Source organism: Microcaecilia unicolor, chromosome 3 (genome assembly GCF_901765095.1).
Source record: "Microcaecilia unicolor chromosome 3, aMicUni1.1, whole genome shotgun sequence".
In the NCBI taxonomy this organism is placed as follows: Eukaryota; Metazoa; Chordata; class Amphibia; order Gymnophiona; family Siphonopidae; genus Microcaecilia; species Microcaecilia unicolor.
In genome coordinates, this window is record NC_044033.1 from 38,893 (window position 1) to 65,810 (window position 26,918).

At 44.1% G+C, this 26,918-nt stretch overlaps 1 protein-coding gene across 1 annotated transcript; it reads left to right on the forward strand.

Moving 5' to 3' along the window:
- The first annotated feature begins 802 nt into the window (after positions 1-802).
- Positions 803-25,787, forward strand: LOC115467368 (zinc finger protein 398-like). Its single transcript, XM_030199243.1, has 8 exons — positions 803-824; positions 14,414-14,574; positions 19,116-19,242; positions 19,860-19,973; positions 20,113-20,226; positions 21,126-21,141; positions 25,395-25,597; positions 25,759-25,787. The coding sequence occupies exons 2-8, from the start codon at positions 14,554-14,556 to the stop codon at positions 25,785-25,787; spliced, it is 624 nt and encodes a 207-aa protein (XP_030055103.1). The 5' UTR covers positions 803-824; positions 14,414-14,553.
- The last annotated feature ends 1,131 nt before the right edge of the window (positions 25,788-26,918 follow it).

Consider the following 26,918-nt stretch of genomic DNA (forward strand, 5'->3'; position numbering starts at 1 on the left):
AAAGACCGAATACCTGCAACACAACGAAACCAAAGCATGTAATGGACATACTTTTTTTTTTTTTGTTACATTTGTACCCCGCGCTTTCCCACTCATGGCAGACTCAATGCGGCTTACATGGGGCAATGGAGGGTTAAGTGACTTGCCCAGAGTCACAAGGAGCTGCCTGTGCCTGAAGTGGGAATCGAACTCAGTTCCTCAGTTCCCCAGGACCAAAGTCCACCACCCTAACCACTAGGCCACTCCTCCACTTCACTCTTCCTCTCTAATGATCCCCAATGTGTATATCATACATGAAGCTTATTGTACCATAATATCACCTTGTATTTCTTCATACCGGAATTGGCGAATGCCGATACGGTACCATGTAAGCCTGCAAATAGGTGGGAAAATGTGGGATACACATGTAAGAAATAAATACATACAAATTTAAATGCTATTTTCCTACTTACTTACAGGTTATTCAATTGTTAATTCTGATGTCATATTCAAGATTAAGAACGAAGACGAGAAATATTTCACTCAGCATTTTGAGTGGGAGGAAAAAGAAAACCCAGATGATCTCATTAAGAGTAAGTAAATGTTTTGGGTTTGAAGGGCTCTGAATTTTCAGATCAAAGTCTCCAGGCATTTAGAGACTTAAAGTCCATTTCCTAATTTAGTATTATTCTATCTTTCATGACTCCTTCTAATGTATTTTCTCTTAACAGACGTTCCAGTTGTAACTTCTGTGATCTCACTCGGTGTTAAAGAAGAGGAAGATCTCCCCTTGATGGATCCTCCTAAATCAGAGAAGTCTGAACAGACTCACCCTCCTGTAACAAGTAAGTATAAAATTCCTCCTGCACATGTTAATAAAATCATCCGGCATTATTTAGGAATTCAGAGCTGGTGGGATAAGAAGCCATTATCCTCTCTGTAAAGCAGATACTGCCGGAGTGTGTGATTGAGCAGCATTGCTATTACTACTACGTATCATTTCTGTAGGGTTACTAGAAGTACACAGCACTGTACACTTGAACATGAAGAGACAGTCCCTGCTCATCAGAGCTTACAGTCTATTCAACCTTGGGGTCATCTTCGATTCCTCCCTCTCCTTCTCTGCACATATTCAACAAGACTGCTAAAACCTGTTGTTTTTTTCTCTATAATATCAGCAAAATTCGCCCTTTCCTTTCTGAGCACACTAACAGAACCCTCATCCACACTCTTATCACCTCTCGCTTAGGCTATTGCAACTTGCTTCTTACAGGTCTCCCACTTAGCCATCTCTCTCCTCTTCAATCTGTTCAAAATTCTGCTGCATGACTAATATTCTGCCAGTGTCACTATGCTCATATTAGCCCTCTCCTCAAGTCACTTCACTGGCTTCCTATCCGTTTCCACATACAGTTCAAACTCCTCTTATTGACTTATAAGTGCATTTACTCTGCAGCTCCTCAGTACCTCTCCACTTTTATCTCTCCCTACACTCCTCCCTGGGAACTCCATTCACTGGGTAAATCTTTCTTATCTGCACCCTTCTCCTCCACTGCTAACTCCAGACTCCGTTCCTTTTATCTTGCTGCACTATATGCCTGGAATAGACTTCCTGAGCCAGTGCGTCAAGCTCCATCTCTGGCCGTCTTCAAATCTAGGCTAAAAGGCCACCTTTTTCATGCTGCTTTTGACTCCTAACCATTACTCACTTGTTCAGTACCTTATTTTATCATCCCCACCTTAGTAATTCCCTTATCTCTTATTTGTCCTGTTTGTCCTAATTAGATTGTAAGCTCTGTCGAGCAGGGACTGTCTCTTCATGTTCAAGTGTACAGCGCTGCGTACGTCTAGTAGCGCTATAGAAATGATAAGTAGTAGTAGTAGCTCATCAGAGCTTACAGTCTATTCAAGACAGACCAATTAGAGATTAGAGAGTTAACATTTATTGTCGAAAGGGTTAATTGTAGAACAGAAGAGAATGGAGTTTCACCATGGAGCAAAAACAAACAAAAAAGGCAACAGCCTTCTCACTATGGTAGAATAATAATAAAAAAGGTAGACTGATAGAAAACATTAACACATGAAATAATTTATTAGTGTGAATCAAAAAACAAACCCGACGTGGCCACGTTTTGCCCTCAGGCTGCGTCAGGGGTCAAAACTAAGAAATAAAAACATAGATATCAAATCATTAAACATACTTCATATATATCAGCTTTCATTATAAAACATTCATACGTGTCATATTTTCAAAATAATTTCAAATAAATAACAAACAACATCAATATAGATATACAGTCAACCATGAATATCAAACAATTATATAAAAACTCATATGTGTCAATCATGATAAACATTCATGTATGTCATAAATTATTGCAAAAATTAGCTAAAAAATACATGACAATAAATAATTAAAAAAACTATATAAATAAACTGATATCAAAATATACATGAATATTCAACTAAGTTAATAAAGTTAAAAAACTTGAAATTCATCATGTTATAACATATAAAATCAATCACATGTAAAAAATTCATCAAAACATAATTCTCAAAAAAACATGGCGAAAGGAGGTGAATGATCAAAATATATGTACATACCTAAAAAAACAAGGGGTGATGGAATTCCCCTTCTTAAATACTTTTATTTAAAAACCTATAATAAAAATAATAGAATAAATTCCTTAGAGCTCATTTCACATACAGCTCATCCAAAACATGGTTGACTAGAGGCGGGGATAGCGCTGGGCAGACTTATACGGTTTGTGCTAGAGCCGGTCGTGGGAGACGGGGCTGGTGGTTGGGAGGCGGGGATAGTGCTGGGCAGACTTATACAGTCTGTGCCAGAGCCGGTGGTTGGAGGCGGGGCTGGTGGTTGGGAGGCGGGGATAGTGCTGGGCAGACTTATACAGTCTGTGCCAGAGCCGGTGGTTGGAGGCGGGGCTGGTGGTTGGGAGGCGGGGATAGTGCTGGGCAGACTTATACGGTCTGTGCCAGAGCCAGCGGTGGGAGACGGGTCTGGTGGTTGGGAGGTGGGGATAGTGCTGGGCAGACTTATACAGTCTGTGCCAGAGCCGGTGGTTGGAGGCAGGGCTGGTGGTTGGGAGGCGGGGATAGTGCTGGGCAGACTTATACAGTCTGTACCCAGAAAAGGACAGGTACAAATCAAGGTAAGGTATACACAAAAAGTGGCACATATGAGTTTATCTTGTTGGGCAGACTGGATGGACCGTACAGGTCTTTTTCTGCCGTCATCTACCATGTTACTATGACTGTATATTGATGTTGTTTGTTATTTATTTGAAATTATTTTGAAAATATAATGACACATATGAATGTTTTATAATGAAAGCTGATATATATGAAGTATGTTTAATGATTTGATATCTATGTTTTTATTTCTTAGTTTTGACCCCTGACGCAGCCTGAGGGCGAAACGTGGCCATGTCGGGTTTGTTTTTTGATTCACAGCAATAAATTATTTCATGTGTTAATGCACCATGGAGCAATACAAAGGCATTATAACATCCTCATTTTTGTTTTCCATTCCTTTCCTAATAATACCTAACATTCTATTTGCTTTCTTAGCGATGACACCTAGATCCCTTTCTTGGTCTCTAACTCCTAAAGTGGAAGCTTGCATTGCTTAGCTATAGTTCGGGTTCCTCTTTCCCACATGTATCACTTTGCACTTGCTCACATTAAACGTCATCTGCCATTTAGACACCCAGACTCCCAGTCTCGTAAGGTCCTCTTGTAATTTTTCACAACCCTCCCATGATTTAACCACTTTGAATAACTTTGTGTCATCAGCAAATTTAATTACCTCACTAGTTACTCCCATCTCTAGATCATTTATAAATATGTTAAAAAGCAGCAGTCCCAGCACAGACCCCTGAGGAACCCCACTAACTACCCTTCTCCATTGATAAAACTGACCACTTAACCCTACTCTCTGTTTTCTATCTTTTATTTTCAAATTTGTTTATTAGTTTTCACATAAGGGAACATTAAATACATTGATTCTTATACATCAATTGTCCTGTGAATACCAAGATCTACAGACATAACTTAACACTAAGTCTGGGAATATTACATACATCACTTTACTACCATACATCTACTTCTTATGGTATCTCATAGATTTTTACCGTCATAGTGTTGCTAAACTTATGACTTCCCTAAGCATATCTATTTAAGAACTTCACCCCCTATTCTCCCCTCCTTTCCCTTCTCCACCCCTCCTAATGATAATGACCATTCTGCACTCATATGATAATCTCCACTCAGCTGATCACATATTCAAGATCTGTCCTCTACCCCCGGCGGGTATGGTCTGCCAAAATGGGGTCCAAATACAATAAAAGTCCTTTTCTGTAAATCTCCGGTCCCCCTTATAGTCCGCCATTCTCCTTTCAAATTTCATATATTCCATCATCGATCCACGCCACTGTTGTAGGGTGGGAGCTTTTGTTGTAATCCACTCAGTGAGGATTTGTTTTTTAGCAGTCATGGCCCTGTGGGTGAAACTCTTAAATCCTGTTGGGGCGGGCACACCAACATTGGCTGCCCAAACAGCATCTGGGGCCCCTTCTTCCATGTTGAATCCGGACTGCCCCAATTTGACTGCCCCTATCGGACCGACCGTTCACTTGTCTATTAGATTGTAAGCTCTTTGAGCAGGGACTGTCTCTCTTTGTTAAATTGTACAGCGCTGCGTAACCCTAGTAGCGCTCTAGAAATGTTAAGTAGTAGTACTATGTTGCACCCCACATCCGTGATGTCGACTGGGTAAGCTGGTTACAAAATCTTTGGATGTTAGGGCATGCCCAAAATATATGGCCAAGTGTTGCTCCTTGCGCCCCACACTTAGGGCATGCTGTATCTGGGGAAATCCCCATGTGGAATGCCCTCCTCAGTGCAAATTTATATTCCATTTCACTGTATAAGAACATCTTGGAGGATTTATGAATCGAGAGGATATATTCCTGCATTGTCTGTGGTGACAAATTTGTTCCCAAGTCCACATTCCATGTTTGGGTCAACATCATATAATCGGGCTCTTGCAAGGACACTGTACCTTGCGATTGTAGTGAGTAGGCTGACGAAATTTTCTCCTGCACATCTTCTGTAAGGCATTCCCAAGGCAAACTGTGTACGTAATGTGCTAACTGCCAGTAATGGAAGCGATCTGTTGGTTTGAGGGAGAATTGAGTTTTAAGTTCCTCAAATGTCTTTATCCGTCCCTCTTCGGTTAAGGCCTGGTATATGTACACCAACCCGCTTCGTCGCCATCTTCGAAAACCGCCGTGTAACATTCCTGGCGGGAATTTTGGATTATCACAGATTGCCATAAATGGGGTGACCCGTCCTGAGAAATGATGACGCCGGCAGACCCATCGCCAAACTGCTCTAGCTGTAGGCAGTATATATGATTGCTGTAAGAGTTTTGGAATTTGGCCTCCTCCCGTATGTAACAAGCAACTAAAGTGCACTCCTTGTGTTAGGGAGGTTTCCAGTGGTGTATCAGAGAATTCTGAGGTGGTTCTATATCAGTCATAGATGTGTCTCATCCCACTGTCTATTGTAAGATAACGCATGCTTAACAGTCCCAGTCCTCCATATTCATGTGGTATTTGCAGCGTTGAGATTGGGAGTCTTGCCTTTCGTCCTTTCCACAAGAATCTCTGTATGTGTTTATTTAAACATTTCTCGCCTTCTTTTTTTAGGAAGAGAGGAAGAGTCTGAAACATGTACATCCACTTGGGTGCTATCATCATGTTATAAACAGCGATCCGTCCCATTAGGGACAGGGGGTAATTCTCCCACAGTCGAAGCTTTGTGCGTGTCATCTCAAGCAAGGGATCAATATTCTCCTGGTATAGCCTGGCAAGGTCTTGCGGTATATTGGTACCTAAATATCTGATCCTATCCTCCACTCTAGTTAGGGGGCAAGCGGCTCTCCCTGGATGATCTCAGTGATGTGCTGGAGCCGGCTTGCTCCGGCTCGCAAGAGCCACTTGTTAAATTTTGACAGCTCTTGCGAGCCAGTTGTTGTTGGGGGCGAGCCGGCTCCATTAGGGGAGGTAAGCATGGCAGGAGGGCGCCATCACAGGCCATGCTTACCTCCCCTCCCGCTCCCAAACACGTCCAACGATGTCCTTCGCCCACACCCTCCCCTCTCGCTCCTATCTGTCAGTTTCTCTTACCGCCCTCAAAGCGCCGCTTATTTAAAGCGCTGCTGCCCGTCTTCAGCCTTCCCTGCTTGTTTCGGATGAGTTCTTCCCTCAGTCCTGCCTTCGCGGAAAAAGGAAATGACGTCAGAATGACGTCAGAAGGCGGGACTGAGGGTAGAACTCATCCGAAACAAGCAGGGAAGGCTGAAGACGGGCAGCAGCGCTTTAAATAAGCGGCGCTTTGAGGGCGGTAAGAGAAACTGACAGATAGGAGCGAGAGGGGAGGGTGGGGGCGAAGGACATCGTTGGACGTGTTTGGGAGCGGGAGGGCAGGGGAGGAAAGAGAATTGCTGGGCATGGATGAGTAGAGGGGGCAGGGGAGAGAAATGCTGGGCATGGAAGGGCAGAGGGGGGCAGGGGAGAGAATTGCTGGGCATGGAAGGGCAGAGGGGCAGGGGAGAGAAATGCTGGGCATGGATGGGTAGAGGGGGGCAGGGGAGAGAATTGCTGGGCATGGATGGGCAGAGGGGGGCAGGGGAAAGAAATGCTGGGCATGGATGAGTAGAGGGGGGCAGGGGAGAGAATTGCTGAGCATGGATGGGCAGAGGGGGGCAGGGGAGAGAAATGCTGGGCATGGAAGGGCAGAGGGGGGCAGGGGAAGAATTGCTGGGCATGGATGGGCAGAGGGGGGCAGGGGAGAGAATTGCTGGGTATGGATGGGCAGGGGAGAGAATTACTGGGCATGCTGGGCATGGATGGGTAGAGGGGGGCAGGGGAGAGAATTGCTGGGCATGGATGGGCAGAGGGGGGCAGGGGAAAGAAATGCTGGGCATGGATGAGTAGAGGGGGGCAGGGGAGAGAATTGCTGAGCATGGATGGGCAGAGGGGGGCAGGGGAGAGAAATGCTGGGCATGGAAGGGCAGAGGGGGGCAGGGGAAGAATTGCTGGGCATGGATGGGCAGAGGGGGGCAGGGGAGAGAATTGCTGGGTATGGATGGGCAGGGGAGAGAATTACTGGGCATGGATGGGTAGAGGGGGGCAGGGGAGAGAATTGCTGGGCATGGATGGGTAGAGGGGGGCAGGGGAGAGAATTGCTGGGCATGGATGGGTAGAGAGGGGCAGGGGAGAGAGGAGAGTTTCAGGACGTGGATGGAAGGAAGGGCAAGAGAAATTCTGGACATGGATGGAGGGAAGGGAGTGAGAAGAAATGCTGGACATGGAGGGAAGATAGAGGAAGGAGATTAGATGAGGGAAAAGGAAGTGAGGAGAGAAACTGCACATGGATAGAGAAAATAGGCAGAAGCTGGGTCCACTGTACAGTCAAGTCTGCGGAGGACCAGAAATGAAGAAGAAAGGAGGAAAGAAAAGAAATAAATGGAAAGGAAGCCCTGGAAACGGAGTTAAGAGGACAGATAGCAGCAGAATCAGATACTGGGCCAGCATGATCAGAGAAACAAAGTCACCAGAAAACAAAGGTAGAAAAAAATAATTTTATTTTCATTATAGTGTTTGGAATATGTCCACTTTGAGAATCAGGTGCTGAACGTTAAAAGTTTATATTTATTTACTTATTTATGGCATTTTATCCCCTATTAAACATGAATTAGATTGGAACCTGGGATCATTTAAATTTTTTTTTCCTGGAGAGAGTAATGCATTGCCCCCCCCCCCCCCCCCCGGCTATAGCCAGCTCTGCAATTTTAGGGGGGGCACAGAGGTGGATGGGGGGGGGGGGCGCAGTGGTGGACGGGGGGGGGGGGGGCGCCGAGGTGGACCGGGGAGAGAGCCTGTTGTTAAAAATTTACCAGCACACCACTGGTTGATCTCCTCTTGGGTACACGTCCATGGCCAAAGATTTCTTTGTATTTAAGGTGAACCCTGAAATTTGACCAAATTCCTCAGTTAACTGTAACACCCGATCTAGCGAGTCAGAGGGTTGGGTAGTCACAATCAGCAGGTAATCTGCGAATGCTAGGGCTTTGATAGTTTCTTCCCCAACCCGTACCCCCCGGGATTCCTTCTGATTTCTTTAGGACTCTTAATAGGGGCTCCAGTGACAGAATGAACAGTGCTGGGGATAGGGGGCATCCCTGTCTGGTGCCCCTAGATATCCTGAATGGTTGTGCTCTTATCCCATTCACTGAGGCCATCGGGCACGCATATAGGGCTTCTATGGCATTGCAGAACCATCCCCCAACTCCCATATGCTGTAGGACTGTGAACAGATACTTCCAACCCACCTGATCGAATGCTTTTTTCAGCATCTAAGGAATACAGAGTGGTTGGAGTCTCCGTCAATTGCCCCGTTGCCATGGCCAACAGTAGCATACAAACATTTTTGGCTGCCTGTCGGTTCTTGACAAAGCCCACTTGCTCTTCTCCCACCATCCTGGGCAGTACCTTGGCTATTCGGTTAGCTAGGATCTTGGCTAGAATTTTTAGGTCGACGTTGATAAGGGAAATGGGTCTGTATGAGTCTGCCTGGAGGTCTGGCTTACCGGGTTTCAAGATCAATGAGATTAGTGCTGTATTTGCATGTCGTGGGAAATGCCCCTCCCTGACCACTTGCTCATAATAGGCGCATATCACTGGGTAAAAAGAGTGAGGTAAAAGTTTGTAAAATTCCCCAGCGTACCCATCTGGGCCCGGCGCTGACCCTATGGGTAGGGACTTCCTGTATCTCCTTTGCATCCAGGGGTGCGTCTAACTCTTTTTGCTCCCCCTCTGACAGTTTTGGTAGGCCCGCCTTCTCTAAGAAGTTTGTTATCTGCACCTCGTCCAGTTCTCTAGAGGGGCTGTGTAGGGTGGAAAAGAATTTAGTAAGGATCTCCGCTATCTCTTCGCTCTTATTGTGTATGTTCCCAGCTGCATCTCTGAGCGCCACTATTGGCTTACTAGGCCCCCATGCCTTGACTAAATTGGCTAGCATCGCTCACGATCTATTTCCAAATCTACGAAATTTGTGCTTCTGAAGAGCTAGGAATCTCTGGCCTTGTTCATGCAGTAAGGCATTGAGCATCACCTCTATGGCTCTTAGCTGCTCTCTAGTCTCTGATGTCGGATGTTTAATATGCTTAGATTTGGCTTTCCTTAAGCTTTGTTCTAATCTTTCTATTGCTATGGTTTGTTTTTTGTTTTTAGCATGGGTAAAGGCAATGATCTCTCCCCTTTGTACTGCCTTGGCTGCGCTCCATAGCTAATCAGGCTGGTCTGCATGCTCTTTATTATTATGAAGATAATCCTCCCACTTCTGCCTGAGAAATTCTTGGAATTCGCTATTCTGAAAAAGGTAGCCCGGGAACTGCCAGCTTCAAGCTTACTGATAGTATGTGGGTACTTCCTACATCAATCCACACCATGGAGTGGTCCGAAATCTCTTCCGGGCCTATCTCAGAGGCTAGCACCCATGAAAACGCTGGACGGGCCATTAAGATGTAATCTAACCTAGAAAGCGTGCCATGCGCTCTGGAGAGGTGGGTGAAGTTGCGCTCCCCCGGATGCAAACAGCGCCACGTGTCTACTAGGTTAAGGGAACGCTGGAAAAATGAGAGAGCATGTGCCCTAGGCCCCCCTCTTGAGGCCACCCTCGGGTTTCAGCAGTCAATATTGGGGTCTGCAACTCGATTAAAGTCCCCCATCACTAGAAGCTGCGCGGATTTAAATGGGAGGCACAACTGTACCAGGCTCGGGTAGAACGTTGCATCATATACGTTAGGGCCGTATACTCCCAGTATTAAGAAGTCCCTTTGTTTAACCCATAGCCGTTCTAGGATATAGCGTCCATTAGGGTCTGCTCTCACTAGCTCTGATTTTGCGGCTATCCCCTTTCGGATCAACACTGCCACCCCACCCCTGCGATCTCCAGAGGATGCCACATGAACCTCACCCACCCACTGTCTCTTCAGTTTGTCATGTTCTTCTGTGGTTAGCCTGGTCTCCTGGAGACATCCTATATCAACATTATGCCTCTTAAGACTCGCTAGAATTTTTGCCCGCTTTATCGGGGTTGTTATACCTCCCACATTCCAGGAGGCAAAGCGTGTAGTCTTAATGCTTTTTTGTACTGTGGGTGTCTGTCTGCTGTGTTGTATTCCATCTGCGCTTCCCCAGGTGCCCAGCCTCACCCGAGGTTCTGTATGCGGCTCTGCTCTTCCAGGACCCTCCCGCCTTGGTGTTGGACTTCTTTGCAAGATTGTGGATTATGGTCATTACTAATGGTCGTCTCTCCCAAATGTTTCCTTGTCCTACCTGCTGCCCTCCCTTTGCCCCAGCCCCCTCCCCTACCCTGTCCCTTACCCTGTGCCTCCAATCTATCCCCCCGACCTACCGGGTAAGAAAGATAGTAGGATCAATGATGTGAGGCTTCCCCTTCCCCTGCCATATGTGGAAGTTATTTAATTTTACTCGGTACCTCCAATTTGATGTGCCTGCCCCAGTGCTTTACTCTGTAGCAGCATAGGTCTCTCAGGCCTCTCGTTCCTTTAGAAGCTGACCTTGCACTTACTTATTTTGAGTTTGGTGTCTTTGCCAGCCATTCTTGCGCTTCTTTTGGAGTTGTGAATGTATACTACTTGTTCTGATGATTTATTCTCAGCGTGGCAGCATAGATTAGCATGAATTTTTTATTCACTTCCACTAGCGCTTGACATACTTGTCCATAGGCTTTTCGCCGTTCTTGTAGAGCAATGGAATAATCTTGAAAGATTTTGACTGGTGAGCCTTCGAAAGTCAGCGTATCTCGCTTCAGTCGCGCTCCTCTAAGGATTTCCACCTTATGTATAAAGTTATGAATTTTGATCATAACCATTCTGGGTCTCTGGAGGTTGTCAGCTTTCCGACCCATGCGGTGCACTCGTTCCAAGCAGATGGCTCCCACACCGTCCGAGAGGGTGAACTCCGCCTGCAGCCACTTTTCTATCACAGAGGGCAATGAGCGGTCAGATACTGTTTCTGGTATTCCTACAATTCTTAGATTACCCCTTCTGGAGCGATTTTCGAGTTCGTCTATCTGTTGTGATTGTTTTTGGACTGTGCGTCTCAACTCCTCTAGCTCTGTGGTTGTTCCAGCCCGTTCATCTTCTATGGCTGAAACCCTTTGCTCCAGTTCTCCCGTTCGTCTAGTCATGTCCGCTAGTAGGTTTTCAACCACTGTCAGCTGGCTGGATAGCTGTTGTAATTGTGGGTCTAGCGCCGTCTTTACAGCCTCTGTCACTTGTTGGAGCTGCGGCGGAGAGAACATCATTGCCGACGCTTCGGGTGGTGGGCTCGCCGCCATTTTGTGTTCCGCTGCGCGGGGCTTTTCCGCTTCTTTCTTTGCAGATTTTGGTGGCATTTTTGGGTCTAAGCGAGTAATAAAGTGGTCCATGCACTCGCGCGTCCCTCTCGCCCAGGATTTGATGGAGAAGGTCGAGTCAGTGATCTTTTAGTGGCGGACGGGAGGGTTCGGCCTAAGAGGGAAGCTTTTTCACCTCCACTCCCTTCAGCACATCACGTGATCCCCCCTGTTTTCTATCTTTTAACCAGTTTTTAATCCACAATAGGACACTTCCTCCTATCCCATGACTCTCCAATTTCCTCTGGAGTCTTTCATGAGGTACTTTGTCAAATGCCTTCTGAAAATCCAGATACACAATATCGACTGCCTCACCTTTATCCAAATGTTTGTTCACCCCTTCAAAGAAATGTAATAGATTGGTGAAGCAAGATTTCCCTTCACTAAATCCATGTTGACTTTGTCTCATTAATCCATACTTTTGAATATGCTCTCTAATTTTGTCCTTTATAATAGTCTCTACCATTTTGCCTGGCACCGAAGTTAGGCCATATCTCCTCTGGATCCTTTTTTAGAAATCGGCGTTACATGGGCTACCCTCCAATCTTCTGGTACCACACTCAATTTTAAAGATAAATTACATATTACTAACAATAGTTCATTTTTTCAATTCTGTCAGTACTCTGGGATGAATACCGTCCAGTCCAGGAGATTTGCTACTCTTCAGTTTGTCAAATTGCCCCATTACATCCTCCAGGTTTATAGAGATTTCATTCAGTTTCTATGGCTCGTCAGCTTTGAATACCATTTCTGGCACGGGTAACTCTCCCAAATATTCCTCGTGTAGACCGAAGCAAAGAATTCATTTAATCTCTCCACTATGGCTTTGTCTTCCCTGATCGCCCCTTACCCCTCGGTCATCTAGAGGTCTAACTGATTCTTTTGGTGGCTTCTTGCTTTTAATATACCAAAAAAATATTTTTAGTATGTGTTTTTGCCTCCAACGCAATCTTTTTTTAAAGTCCCTCTTTGCCTTCCTTATCAGCGCTTTGCATTTGACTTGACATTCCTTATGCTGTTTCTTATTATTTTCAGTTGGTTCCTTCTTCCATTTTCTGAAGGATTTTCTTTTAGCTCTAATAGCTTCCTTCACCTCACTTTTTAACCATGCCAGCTGTCGTTTGGTCTTCCGTCCTCCATTTTTAAAACGTGGAATATATCTGACCTGGGCTTCCAGGTTAGTATTTATTTTTTCACAGCGTCCACGTCTGATGTAAATTTTTGACCCTCGCAGCCGCTCCTCTGTTTGTTTGTTTTTTCACTCATCTTCTCATTTTATCATAGTCTCCTTTTTGAAAGTTAAATTCTTACATTTTGGATTTCCTGTTTATATTTACTCCAAAGCTAATATTATACCTGATCATATTATGATCACTGTTATCAAGTGGCCCCATCACCATTACCTCCCACACCAGATCATGTGCTCCACTAAGGACTAGGTCTAGAATTTTTCCTTCTGTTGTCCGCTGCTGTACCAGCTGCTCCATAAAGCAATCCTTGATTTCATCAAGGAATTTTACCTCCCTAGCATGCCCAGATGTTACATTTACCCAGTCAATATCGGGGTAATTGAAATCACCCATTATTATTGTGTTGCCCAGCTTGTTAGCTTCCCTAATTTCCGATAACATTTCTACATCTGTGTGTTCATCCTGGCCATGCGGATGGTACTACACTCCTATCACTATCCTTTTCCCTTTACATATGGAATTTCAATCCATTTTGTTTCCTGCAGAATTTTCAATCTATTTGATTCAAGGCTTTCGTTAATATACAATGCTACCCCTCCACCAATTCAATCCACCCTATCACTATGATATAATTTGTACCCCGGTATGACAGTGTCCCACTGTTTATCCTTCTTCCACCAGGTCTCAGAGATTCCTATTATATCTCATTTTTCATTTAGTGCAATATATTCTAACTCTCCCATCTTATTTCTTAGGCTTCTGGCATTCACATATAGACATTTCAAAGTATATTTGTTCCTATTTACATCATGCTCAGTACGTGACAGTATTTATTTGCTATCTTTTGTCTGAGTTTTATTTTTATTTAAGGACACCTGATCTACTATGGTCTTTTTTGCAACCTCACTATCAGGATATCCTATCTTCCCTGTTTTGTTGATATCTTTGAAAGATACCTTATCCCGAACCATGTGCTTTTGAGCGACTTTCAGCCTTCCCCCCGTTTCTAGTTTAAAAGCTGCTCTATCTCCTTTTAAAATGCCGATGCCAGCAGCCTTTTGGAATAGGCTCCCCCTTCCCAAGAATGTTGCCCAGTTCCTAACAAATCTAAAACCCTCCTCCCTGCACCATCGTCTCATCCACGCATTGAGACTCCGGAGGTCTGCCTGTCTCTTGGGCTCTGCGCGTGGAACAGGTAGCATTTCAGAAAATGCTACCCTACATATTCTGGATTTGAGCTTTTTACCTAAGAGCCTAAATTTGTCTTCCAGAACCTCTCTCCCACATTTTCCTATGTCATTGGTACCCACATGTACCAAGACAGCTGGCTCCTCCCCAGCACTATCTAAAATCCTATCTAGGTGACATGTGAGGTCCACCACCTTCACACCAGACAGGCAAGTGACCAGGCGATCCTCACGTCCAGCAGCCACCCAACTATCTACATGCCTAATAATCGAATCACCAACAAAACCCGTGATGACAGACATTTCCATTATATTTATGCAGTATTAGCGTGTATAACACGTCTGTTTGTAGCTGTTGAGAAAGGAGTTGCTCACCACAGCATGAAAATATCGGGGTATTTCTAGAATACATTTTTGATGATGATCAGTACAGCAGAACCCTTCTTTTTTTTTTTTAATTCTGTACCAGTGGAGGTGCCTGTGAATAATTCTGTGGTAACTTTAAAAAAAAAACTAACATATTTTGCTTTCTTTTTCTTATAATAGGTTTCTACAATGTCAGGCCTGACATTTTAATCCAATTTGAGCAAAAAGGATTCAGAACTGAGCCTCAGGGATCTGAGGAAACAGGAAACCTGACCACAACAGGCAGATGTGAGGAACTGCCTGAAGCATGTGATGAAGCTATGATTAAAGCTAGTAATGAGGTGATACAAACTTTTCCTATAAGAAAGATTCCCTCCTGTGGACCAGGGATAGTGAGAATGAGGTGTTATAATCACAGCCTCTGACTTCTAACTCTTGTTGTGTAGATAATGTGTTTGTTCTATTTTTTCATATTTTTACTTTTCTTCTTTCATTTATATTCTCTTTTTTTTTGTTTTATTTTTCATTTCTTCTTTCTCTTGTTCTCCCTCACCCTTATCCCATGTCGCTCTGTCTCATCTCTTCATCTTTAGTATCTATTGTCTCTCATCCTTTGTTAATTTTTATAATCTTCCCTATATCTCTCACTCTTTCTGATCTCTCTGTATCCACTTTGCAATCTGTTTCCTGCTGAATTTTTACTCTGTTTCACTCAATTTCCTCGTTAACATATAGCACTAACAGCCTCCAGTTTAATCCACTCTGTCATGATGATGTAATTTCTACCCTTATATGCCTATTATATGAGGTCTAACTCTCCCATCTTAATTTTTCAGGCTTCTAGGATTTGTATACAGACATTTCAAAGTGTGTTTTTTCTCTGTATTTACAATTTTCTTAGTAGTTGTCGGGGATAGTTAGCAGTCTTCACTCTCCATCTGCTCTTCCCTTGAAGGCATCTGCCTATGGGGGAACAGTTTTACTATGGTTTTTCTTATTGTTGGAAGGTTGTCTCCATCAAGTATGTTTTTCTTTTTTCCCCAGGGAGAGTTGCAGTGGTTTAGTATGGGGGGGGGGGGGGGGTCTCTTGGGGTTCTGTCTATTATTTGACATCTATTTGTCTTCTTTATGTGATCTTTTGTGACAGAGTATTGTTGTCAGTTTTTTTAATTTTTGATTGCACTTTTTCTCTAAGTCTTCTGGTTCTCATCAGTCACAGATAGTTGAGCATTTTAGTGAGATCTCAGCACAGTGTGGTCAGAATGGCCTAAAAGACTGAGATGATGGTGGTACCTACTGATCAGCTGCATTTTTGTCTTTACCCTCCTTTCTTGAACCTATTCCAATTCAGCATCAAATCTGTTATCTAGGTGTAGTACTTGACTCTGCTGATATTTCACCCACAGGTTTTTGTAATGTGTTTTTTGTTTTTGTATCTTTATTTGCTGCTTCATCTTCACATGTCAGATGGTTTTTGTATGCTGACAGAATTGTTGATTTTATCTTTATTTGATTACCTTAATATTCTATATTTCCTCAACAACCCTCCAGACCGGTCAAGACGCTTGTGTTATACACTCCTACCAGCAGAGGGAGACAGAGAACACCTGACTTTGAACACTGTGGGGCCCTTTTACTAAGCCGTGGTAAAATGTGGCCTGTGGTAGTGTAGGCGCGTGTTTTGGGCACGTGCTGGGCCAGTTTTTACTGTGTCTACAAAAAAGGGGCTTTTATTTACTGCGACTGGAAAAGGGCCTGCAGTAAAAATAAAACCGGCCTGAGCCCTTAACGCTACCCATTGATCTAGCGGTAAGGGCTCACGCACTCCACACGTGGTGACCGTTCGGCGTTCGCCAAGTGCCAATTACTGCGGGATCCAGTGCCTAGGTGGAAATAAATAAATAATTCATCCAAGCATTGTGGGCACACGCCAAATCTGAAGTTACTGCTGTGCTGGCCTGACGGTAGTCTCATTTGGGCGTGCGCTGCACACGTGTACAGCCTACCACAGCTTAGTAAAAGGGGCCCTCAACCAGCTAGTATTTCTCATTCTCCAGCAAAGGGTAAACGTGGCGGTCTTTTAGGCCCTAGGGAGTGCTTTGGTGCTCTGTGGTTGTTTTTTCTTTGGGGGCTTTTCTTCTTCTTGAGTTTTTAGCCTGGAAAAAAAAGCTGTGCCTGGTTCCTTGTAGTGCTTCTTGGGTTCTGCAGTGTGGGTCCGGTGGGGCCCCGTTTCCCCTTGGGGTGTTAAACCCAGTTGGCCAGGTCCCTCCCTGTTCTCTGGTCTCTGGAGTGGACAGCTTTGTGCATCTGTTGTCGTGTCTGGGCGGGAGCCTTGAGTGCCTTCCTCAGCCTTCAGCAGCGGGGCTTCTTAGTTAAGGTTCCTAGTCTGTATTCCTTGCTGTTTTTCCAGGTTTGACAGCAGTGCATCTGCTTGCGTTGTGTTAAGAGTCACATCATTTTAGGCATCTGCTGTATGCGCTGGGTTTTTCCAATCTATTATACACCACAAGTTTTCCGTTTTTAGAGTTGCTCCTTTCAGAAGGTTTCAAATTAGCCCCTGACGCAGCCCTTGGTGGGCGAAACACGGCCTGTTTCGGGCAATTTGTTTACATGCGGTATCTTCAATAAAATCTTTCTGATGTTATATTGATCTGCTGGCTTCTTTTTCCATATTGGATTTTGCAGATTTATTTATTGCATTTGTATCCCACATTTTCCACCTATTTGCGGGTTCAGTGTGGCTTACAATACATTGTATTGATGGAAGTACAATTTGTTACAACTCAATTATGGTTACATTGTGAGGAGTAAAGAGATAACAAAGTCTACGTATCACAAGGGGAATAGAACAATGGAACAGAACAATGGAATAGTGGAAGAACAACGGATACTGATAGGATTACAGAACAATGGCTAGAGAACGTTTGGTTATAACATTTTTACCTGTAGATTAAGGTTTGAGTTAGAATTTCGGGGGATAACAGTATAAATGAGTATGTATTGATGCAGTATAACAGCATGCGTGGGCTTCATGTGTTTTAATCCTTTCGATAGATTTGTTTGAAGAGATAAGTCTTCAATGATTTGCGGAAGTCGGTCAGCTCGTAAGTCGTCTTCAGGTTGCGTGGTAGTATATTCCAGAATTGCGTGCTCAAATAAGAGAAGGTTGATGCATGTAGCACTTTGTATTTTATGCCTTTGCAATTTGGGAAGTGTAGGTTTAGGAAAGTTTGGGATGATCTTTTAGCGTTTCTGGGTGGTAAGTCTATTAAGTCAGACATGTAGGCTGGGGCTTCACCGTGAATAATTTTGTGAACTAGTGTGCATACTTTAAAAGTGATTCGTTCCTTGAGTGGGAGCCAGTGTACCTTCTCTCGTAAGGGTTTTGCACTTTCGTATTTTGGTTTCCCGAAGATGAGTCTGGCAGCTGTGTTCTGGCCTGTTTGAAGTTTCCTCAGAATTTGCTCTTTACAACCTGCGTACAGTGAGTTGCAGTAATCCAGATGGCTGAGTACGAGTGATTGCACTAGGCTGCGGAAGACGGATCTTGGGAAGAATGGTCTTATTCTTTTCAGTTTCCACATGCTGTAGAACATCTTTTTGGTTGTGTTGTTTCCGTGAGTTTCGAGTGTTAGGTGGCGGTCAACAGTAACTCCAAGGATTTTTAGAGTATCTGAAATAGGAAGATTTAGTTTTGGTGTGTTTATAGCGGTGAATTCATTCGTGTTGTATTGGGAGGTGAGTATCAGGCATTGAGTTTTTTCTGCATTCAGTTTCAATCGAAATGCATCTGCCCAGGTGTTCATGATGTGTAAGCTTTGGTTGATTTCGTTGAAGATTTCTTTAATGTCTTGTTTAAAAGGGATATATATTGTTACATTGTCGGCGTATATATATGGGTTGAGGTTATGGCTTGATAAAAGTTTTGCCAAGGGAATCATCATTAGGTTGAAAATGGTTGGTGATAGGGGTGATCCTTGCGGTACTCCACATTCTGGTGTCCATGCTGCAGACGTAGTTGAATTTGATGTAACCTGGTAGGAGCGCAGGGTTAGGAACCCCTTGAACCAGTTTAGGACATTGCCTCAGATGCCAAAATATTCAAGTATATGTAGTAGGATTCCGTGGTCAACCATATCAAAGGCACTTGACATGTCAAATTGTAGGAGGAGTATATTGTTGCCGGTTGCAATCATTTGTTTAAATTTAGTCATTAATGTAATTAGTACTGTTTCGGTTCTGTGATTCGATCGCTTGCCTTGTTGTTTTTTGGGACTGCTTTTGGTTCCTGTCCATATGTTCCGGCTTGCTTATCTGCGTCTGCAGTCCCTGCCTTGCTGGTGTGTTAGCCCAGTGCTGGTTGGGAGAGGTGTTGCCTGCCACTCCTCGGCAGGGGTCCAAGGGCTCACGATTGCTCCAGAGTCCGTGCCTGCTTGTTTTGAACCTGAGAACCTGACAAATGCCTAGTTCTTCCATTCTGAGGGAGTTGCATTGGACACCTGTAAAATATCGCACACTACTTAAACGTCTTCCTTCTAGAAACCTTCATTCTTCTTAGCAGTGCTGTGTTATAAAACTTGTATGAGACAGTGTGTGTTTTCAGTATGACGTATACAACTGGAACAATTTACCTGTGAAGTTGTGGTGTGTGTAGCATTATTTGATGTTTTGAAAAAAGATAAAGGCTTGACTGCTTTCTTCTACTTTCCCATTTTATTTTGAATGATTTTCTGTTTCTGTTATTGTTTCTTTTTATGTGAACTATTACATATGTTTGTTGTAAACCATCTAGAATTATGTTGATAGGTGTATGATTAAAGAAATAAAATGAAATGAAAAAATAATGAAACTCTGACATAGGGTGTCCTGTTTGCTGTTCTAGGCATTGGTCACTTTCAAGGATGTTGCTGCTTATTTCTTGGAAGTGGACTGGGACCTTCTGGGAGAAAGGCAGAAGGAGCTATACAAGAAGGTCATCAAGGAGATTCATGACATCCTTACGTCACGAGGTAAATATGTTTCTCTATCATCTACCACACAAGCACATTATGGAATCAGTAGTGTAAAAATCACAGGAACTAGATACCATGGGCACCTGAAATTTAGATCCTGGCTTCTGATACCATCCCATATGCAATAGGAGCCTGTGAAAGACGACACCACTGCTACAGGATCTGCAAAAGATGCTGCTCTCTGTTGTAAGATAAACTAGAGGCTTCACACAGCACCAGCAGGAGTCTCTCCCATTCCTATACAGAAGACCAGAGAGAGATTTCCTCTGAGACTTCTGCATAAGGTCATGACATATCAGCTGCACACAAGTCAACTATACTGTACAACGTATAACCTGTCCAAATGATAACCAGAAGCTTGGCAGCTGCAATGCCTCCACCTAGGAGGGAAACGAAGAGAAATCTCTATACCAGAAAACCTCTATGATGTAATCTTAATCAAGTGCCTCTTCTCTCCAAGCTTTGTTGGTCAAATATACACACCCCAAGATACCTATACACAGACCTCCATGCACAAATAACGCACTGCTCCTTCAAAACATGAAGCAGAGCGAACCTCCCGAGGGATTCTACTAATACAATTTAAATGTAATTTTCCTACTTCTTATTAACAGGTTATTCAATTGTTAATCCTGATGTTATATTCAAGATTAAAAAAGAAGATGAGAAATATTTTATTCAACAATTTCAGAGGGAGGGAAATGAAAATCCAAATGACTCCACCAATGGTAAGTAAATGTTTTGGATTTAACAGGCTTTGCATTTTTAGATCATTAACATCAAACATTTGGACACTTAAAATCAGTTTCCTAATTTAGTATTATCAGATACCTGGTGAATCCTTGTGAATGTGTTTTCTCATCACAGACCTTCCAGTTGTAACATCTGTGTTCTCAATGAGTATTAAACAAGAGGAAGATCTCCCCTTGATGGAAAATCCTGAATCAGAGATGTCTGAACAGACCCTGCCTTCTATAACAGGTAAGTATAGAATTCCTCCTGCACATCCAGGAATTCTGCGCTGCTGAGATAAAAGGTTGTCATCTCCTCTTCTCCTCCCTCTGTTTGTTTCCCTACTTTGGACAGATTAAACTGTCTGTGGAGATGGAGGAGGCACGGATAGAGGTGGGTATCCCAGCGGTGAGATCTGGTCTGCAAAATCCTTCACCCTAGAGTATCTTGGGGTTGTGAAATCTGTACTGTTGAAAGGCCTGCTGGAGGTGGAGAGGCTTCAGCACTGTTGTGGAGGGACATGACTGATGAACATGGTTCAGTTTGACTTAGTCATGGGCATTTTGTGTTGTTGATAGGTTAATGCAAATCACAGTATATAATGCAGTTTATCGTAATGATACCATTCCCAATTCCAAATGGCGGCCACAACCTCATGCAGGCTGCCACGGGAAGTCGCAACTGCCATTTCTAACTTTATGTTTATTAATTTTCTAACAAAGTAACTGACAGCATCTCTTAACAGAAAAAATTAAGAACAAGTGTACATTTTGTTACACAACAAACTGCTACCTCCAATAATGAAAAACTAAAAGTAGACCCTCCCCATCCCTTATCTCTCCCCTTCCCCAAAACTCAGATTGTCCTTCCAACTGGAGGAATCGCCCCACATTTCTTGATATTTGCATTTATTAGATTTTAAGGTAGTCAATCTATATCGTTGCATATAATATACAGCATGTATGCCAATGTGAGGCCAATCAGCAGTCGAACTGCTGTAAAAACCAATAGCATTAATGTATCAGTAGCTCCCGTTATCCCTTCCACTCTCCCACTTAGTAGGGCATTTTCCATAGTACATACTATACGAGTCTAGGGTAACTGTTGCCCATATGCAGATACCTCCTTCCATAATTTCTGAACCCTAGGACATTCTCACCAGATGTGAGTATATATTCCCCTCTGGCTACACCCTCTTCAACATAAACCATCCCCTTTCCTCATAATGGCTTGCAGTCTAGATGGAGAGTAATGCCATCTCACCAGTACCATAAGACCGTTCTCAATAATGTGAGGTGCATGTGACAATTTATGACATCACAAGAAGATATCTTTCCAGTTCTTCATAGAAAACTCTCTCAAGCCCTCTCCCATGCCCCCCTGTAGGTAGCCTTCCATTCATCTAAGGTGTTGAGGAGCAACAAACGATATATAACCCCTGCCAACTTGTCCACCCACTAAAGTTTCAAAAGCTGACTTAAGGCCTCCACCCCCTGATATTAGTTGTTCTACCTGAATGAAATGTTTATCTTAAAAATAAGGGAATAACATCTCTAGCTGCCAGTTGATAGTGAACTTGTAACGTTCCAAAATGTAGAATTTGGTTATCTCCTATTGAGCAAAATAGAGAAGATCATGTCTTTCCCATCTTTGAAACAAGCTATTGCCTAGCTCGGGTACAAACTTATCCGTATGTCCCATGTCTTATTCTTCAATAAATGGGGATGTGTCTTGAGCCATAGGTTCATAGTGATCCTCGTAAATGGGTTTTGAACCTCTTGAATGTGTTTGAGCATGCTAGCTGCCCAGGAGAGAATCTTCAACTGAAACGTACTAGCCTCTTCTTCTGCTAGCACCCATTGTTTGGGTTGGGTTGGGGGTACCTGCTACTCTAACACTGCCTTAGGTTGTGCAGCTTGGTAGTATTTTCCCAGACTGGGTATAGCCATCCCCCCATTCCTTTTAGACTGGAATACAGCCTCCTGGGCTACTCTGGATCTCTTCCTTCCCTATATAAAGCTACTGCTATCATTTATTTATTTATTAGGATTTATTTACCACCTTTTTGAAGGAATTCACTCAAGGCGGTGTATAGTAAGAATAGATCAAACATGAGCAGTAGGCAATTAGAGCAGTAAAAATATTCGAGGTTTCCACGCTAGACGTGCCTTCCAAAAGATAACATAACTGTGACGAAACACTGGGTTTCTAAGCCTGAAAACTGTATTATTTCATGAAATGTTTTTCTACTAGTTGGTCAGCAGATGGCTCTTGTTTTGAGTTTTAAAGCTGTAGCAGAAAAAAAGGCTTTCTCTTTTCCAGTTTAAGCTTATGGAAAGGCAATCTGCAATCATTGGCCAGATACTTTCAAAGTTGATGCCCTGGGGCTCTGATTAGCCCTGGACTTCAAACTAGCCAGGAGGTACTGGATTTTTCTTTATTCTCAGTGTGGGGCTACAGAGGAGGAACATCTGTGTCCTGAGATCCTGTTCATGGCTTGTGAACAGTTAAGTTCCTGAACTCCCCAGGTGCTATTCAGGTAGTAACAAGTAAGCTCTTTGAGCAGGGACTGTCCTTTTTATGTTAAATTGTACAGCGCTGCGTAACCCTAGTGGCGCTTTAGAAATGTTAAGTAGTAGTAGTAGATAGTTTTAATGTTGGCCCTTGTTTTAGTGGTTATCTGTTATTGCTTGCTGTACTTTTTCATCTGTTTTTTTCAAACATTCACTGTTCATTTTCATGATAATAAACCTATAGTTTATTAGTTCTGCCGTCCTGGACTGACTAATAATCCTGGTTTCCTTGTCATCAACAGCAGATGAATCCATTAACTGATGAGTTGTATCCACCTACCAGCAGGTGGAGATAGAGAACACTGAAAGTACACAATGATCCTGGACATCCAGCCCCTTCTATCTTCAGTATATCTCTATCTCCCAGCAGGTGTGGACGTCACTTTCTCAGCTCCTGGATTTCTGCCTGGGGTGGCACCTGTGCTTTGCCAGTCGATCGGGGGGGGGGGGGGGGGGGGGGGGGGGGGTAGGGCTGGTGGTGCCCACTTTAAAGGCATACTTAGTTTTTCCTGTCCCTGCCTTACCCCATTCCCCCTCCTCCCTGGATTCCCTCTGTGGCTGCCTGCCTCCAACTTTCCTTACAGTATTAAAAAAAAAAAAAAAAGAGGCTTGCTTTTAACAGCGCAGCAACTTTTGAGGCTTTCTCCAGCACTCCTGGAACTTTACAGCCTGACCGGAGCTCATTTGACTCTGTCTCCAGAGGTGTGGAGAGTGGTGTCCAGGTCCTCCATGGATGTTCCCGCTGACAGCGTACCTGTGCGGGGTAAGTTTTGGTGCAACGCCGCCACTTTGTTTTTATTTTCCGCCGAAGAAGGGTGATGGCTGCTGAAGCAGTTAGGCACTGCTTCCGATGTGGAAAATGCAGGACAGCTGCGGGGCTTTGCTGCACATGCTGCTTAGACACTAATGCTAACAAGTATCTCATTCAAAGTTGGGTCCGGTGATTGGTACTATTGAAGCAAAGATCTTCACGCTATTTTGGAGTTTTCTACTACTCAAACATATAGAAAAACAGTGTCTTAACCATTCTCATATTCTCATGTTTTTCAAAGGCAACCTCAGCGGCGCTCATTACCAGAAATTTAGATTTGGCAATGTAACTAGCGCCCACTTCTTCATTGGTTCAGCCAATTTATTTACTTTTAAATTTCAAACTCTTTTTATATTTTTATCAGTTTAGTTACTTATCTTTAGTGATCAGACCAAAGGGTTCAACTGCCCGACATGCATGTTTCGCTCTACATTGAGCTGTGTCAAGGGCTATCCCCTAAAATAGAAAACCCAATATATGCGGCCATTGTCAGTGGTGTAAAACAGGAATGATGGGCCCTACTTGGTGTGCCCCTGGTAAAGATAGCATTATTTGCTTAAGAGAAAGAGTTACATGTGACTCGAATAACGTGGTATATAGCATCACCCGTCCCTGTGGATTGATTTATATAGGGAGAAGTGCTAGATCGATTAAGATCCGTCTAACAGAGCATAAATCCAGAATTACCACTCAGAATATACAGGCTCCTTTAGTAGCCCACTGGCTAGATAAAAAATCATACAGTAGATGAAATACGCTGGAGAATCCTGGAATATGTAGGCCCAGGGGAGGAGGGAGGCTCAGTTAAAAAATTGTTAAATTATCGTGAACAATTTTATATTTTTTCTTTAAATACGGTATCGCCGGCTGGCTTAAATGCCGAGCTAGAATGGATGTCACTGATTGGTTAGATTAGTGATACCCTTACTTTAGATGTCCAATAGAGCCCGGGGGAGGATCCATGATGTCAGAGCTAATTAAAATATTTAAGTAAGAGATGAGAACGCCGGCGCCATCTTGAGAAGGGGTAAACCCACTATAATAAAGTAGAGCTGACGCTGGGAGAGACTGTAGGTAAGAGTTTCTGATATGTAGAATTTTAAATAACATAGATTTTGAAAACTTATGAAGGAAGGTTTTCTAATTGCTAGGAAAATATACTAATATATTGGGTTTTCTATTTTAGGGGATAGCCCTTGACACAGCTCGATGCAGAGCGAAACATGCATGTCGGGCAGTTGAACCCTTTGGTGTGATCACTAAAGATAAGTAACTAAACTGATAAAAATATAAAAAGAGTTTGAAATTTAAAAGTAAATAAATTGGCTGAACCAATGAAGAAGTGGGCGCTAGTTACATTGCCAAATCTAAATTTCTGGTAATGAGCGCCGCTGAGGTTGCCTTTGAAAAACATGAGAATATGAGAATGGTTAAGACACTGTTTTTCTATATGTTTGAGTAGTAGAAAACTCCAAAATAGCGTGAAGATCTTTGCTTCAATAGTACCAATCACCGGACCCAACTTTGAATGAGATACTTGTTTGAATTTACAGGGGACTGGAATATAGTTTTTTAAAACTAGCCACGTTTTGATTTTTAGACACATGCTAGCATGAGCTTGGCTGGTGGTGATTCTTCCCGCCCAACGGAGTTTGCAGCGGGCGCCATTTTGGTTGCGCCGTGTGACTCCACCCTCGCTGTGGCTGAGGAGTCTGAGTGCAGAGGGACGCCTCTCCTCAAGGTTTCTACAGAGGCTCATTCCTCTGCTTCCCCTAATATAGGAGCAGATGGTCCGAGTGCGTTTTTTACCCCTGAATTTGTTCTGCTGATGCATAGGGCCTTTATGTTAAAAAAGAGCCCTGCCTGAGCCTTCTGAAAATTTACTGCGGACTGGATTGCCTCCAGGTTTTGAAATCCCAGCGTCTGCTGGAGACTTTATCTCAGCTCTTGGCTGAGGCTAAACGCAGATGAGTGACTACACCGTCTGAGGGTGCTTCTCCGTCACCCCTTTCTCCCCCGTTGTCTGGTTTCAGGGATTCTGATGGGTCTGGCAAGCCCTCACGGACTGATGATCCAGAGAAGGGTAGCTGCATGCCACAGGAGTTGGATAACCCTAAAGCGGTACGGATTTTCCACCGCAACGAGCTGGCAGCTCGCATTTCTGATGCCTTACAGGCCCTCAGTATTGACGATCCTGACGTGGCCACAGCCTCTTCTATTAACCCTAAAATGGCCAGTACTAGAAAGCCTTCTCGGGCTTTTCCAGTGCATGACTCCATCCAAGAGCTTATTACAGCTCAATGGTCTGAACCTGATGGCCCCTTGAAAGTGGCTAGGGCTATGTGTCACCTTTACCCTGTGGGTGAATCCCACTTGTCCCTCTTTGGGATGCCTAAGGTGGGCGCGTTGGTCACTGCGGTGACTAAGAAAACTACTCTCCCTGAGGGGAGGAAGTGACGTCACCATACCGAATGGACGCATGAGAGCAGAGTTCCCGCTTACCCCTTGGGAATAGCGATTCTCAAACCAGACCAACAACGAGCGAAAGACAGCGATTTCATGCGCTAACCTCTCAAGACACGACGGAACTACTGGTCGATGATCCAGCAGCCTGCAACGGCTAACTTGGCGAGCTTTGTGTACACGTCTCGGGCGGAGACGTGGAAAAACAAAATGGCGGAGTCAGGGAAACCGCCAACGCCGCCAGAAACGGCAGGGTCTCGCGCACAAAAAGCTATGCTAGAACAGAAAGAGGGAGTAGAGGCCAGAATGGCGATCCCCACGGAACTGAAAGATTGGCTCCAGGAAATTAGCGCTAACTTGCAATCGCTGCGCTCAGAAGTGGTAACGCTGGGGTCTGACCTCAGGGCCGAAATCCGGGAGCTGGGTTCGCGACTTGAAGATATGGAAACGCAGCTGGAGAATCATGGCGAGGCCCTGGGGCAAGTAGATGAGCAAATATCAGAGTTGCGCTCCGCCCAACAGCAGCAGTTAGAAAAGCTGGAAGACCTAGAGAACAGGGGTCGCCGAAACAACTTGAGATTCCGGGGCCTTCCAGAAACTCCCACTTATCAAAACTGCGAAGAAGTGATACAAAAGATTGTGATGGAGCTAATGAGCACGGGGGGAGCGCAAACTGCGGAAGTGGACATACAGATAGAGTGAGCACACAGGGCGCTGGGCCCAGTGAGGAACAACGCACCAAAGGATATAATTGCTTGCTTTACTAGCTACAAGCTCAAGGAGCAAGTGCTTAAAGCATCTCGCCAAATACAGGACTTCACCTGGGACTCCTACAAGATAGAGATATATCAGGATCTGGCAGCGGCGACCCTGAAACGGAGAAGCGAGTTTCACCCATTCACGAGGATACTACGAGAATCCAACATCCAGTATCGATGGCGGCACCTGTTTGCACTTGTTTTCTACAAAGAAGGTAAACAGCACCAAGTGCGTTCCCTGCCGGAAGCGAGAGTGGCCTGGCCAGAAATCGAGATGGAAAAGGATCTGTAGGAAGTTAATAGCACCCAATGACAGGCATCGCAAAATGCCCCACC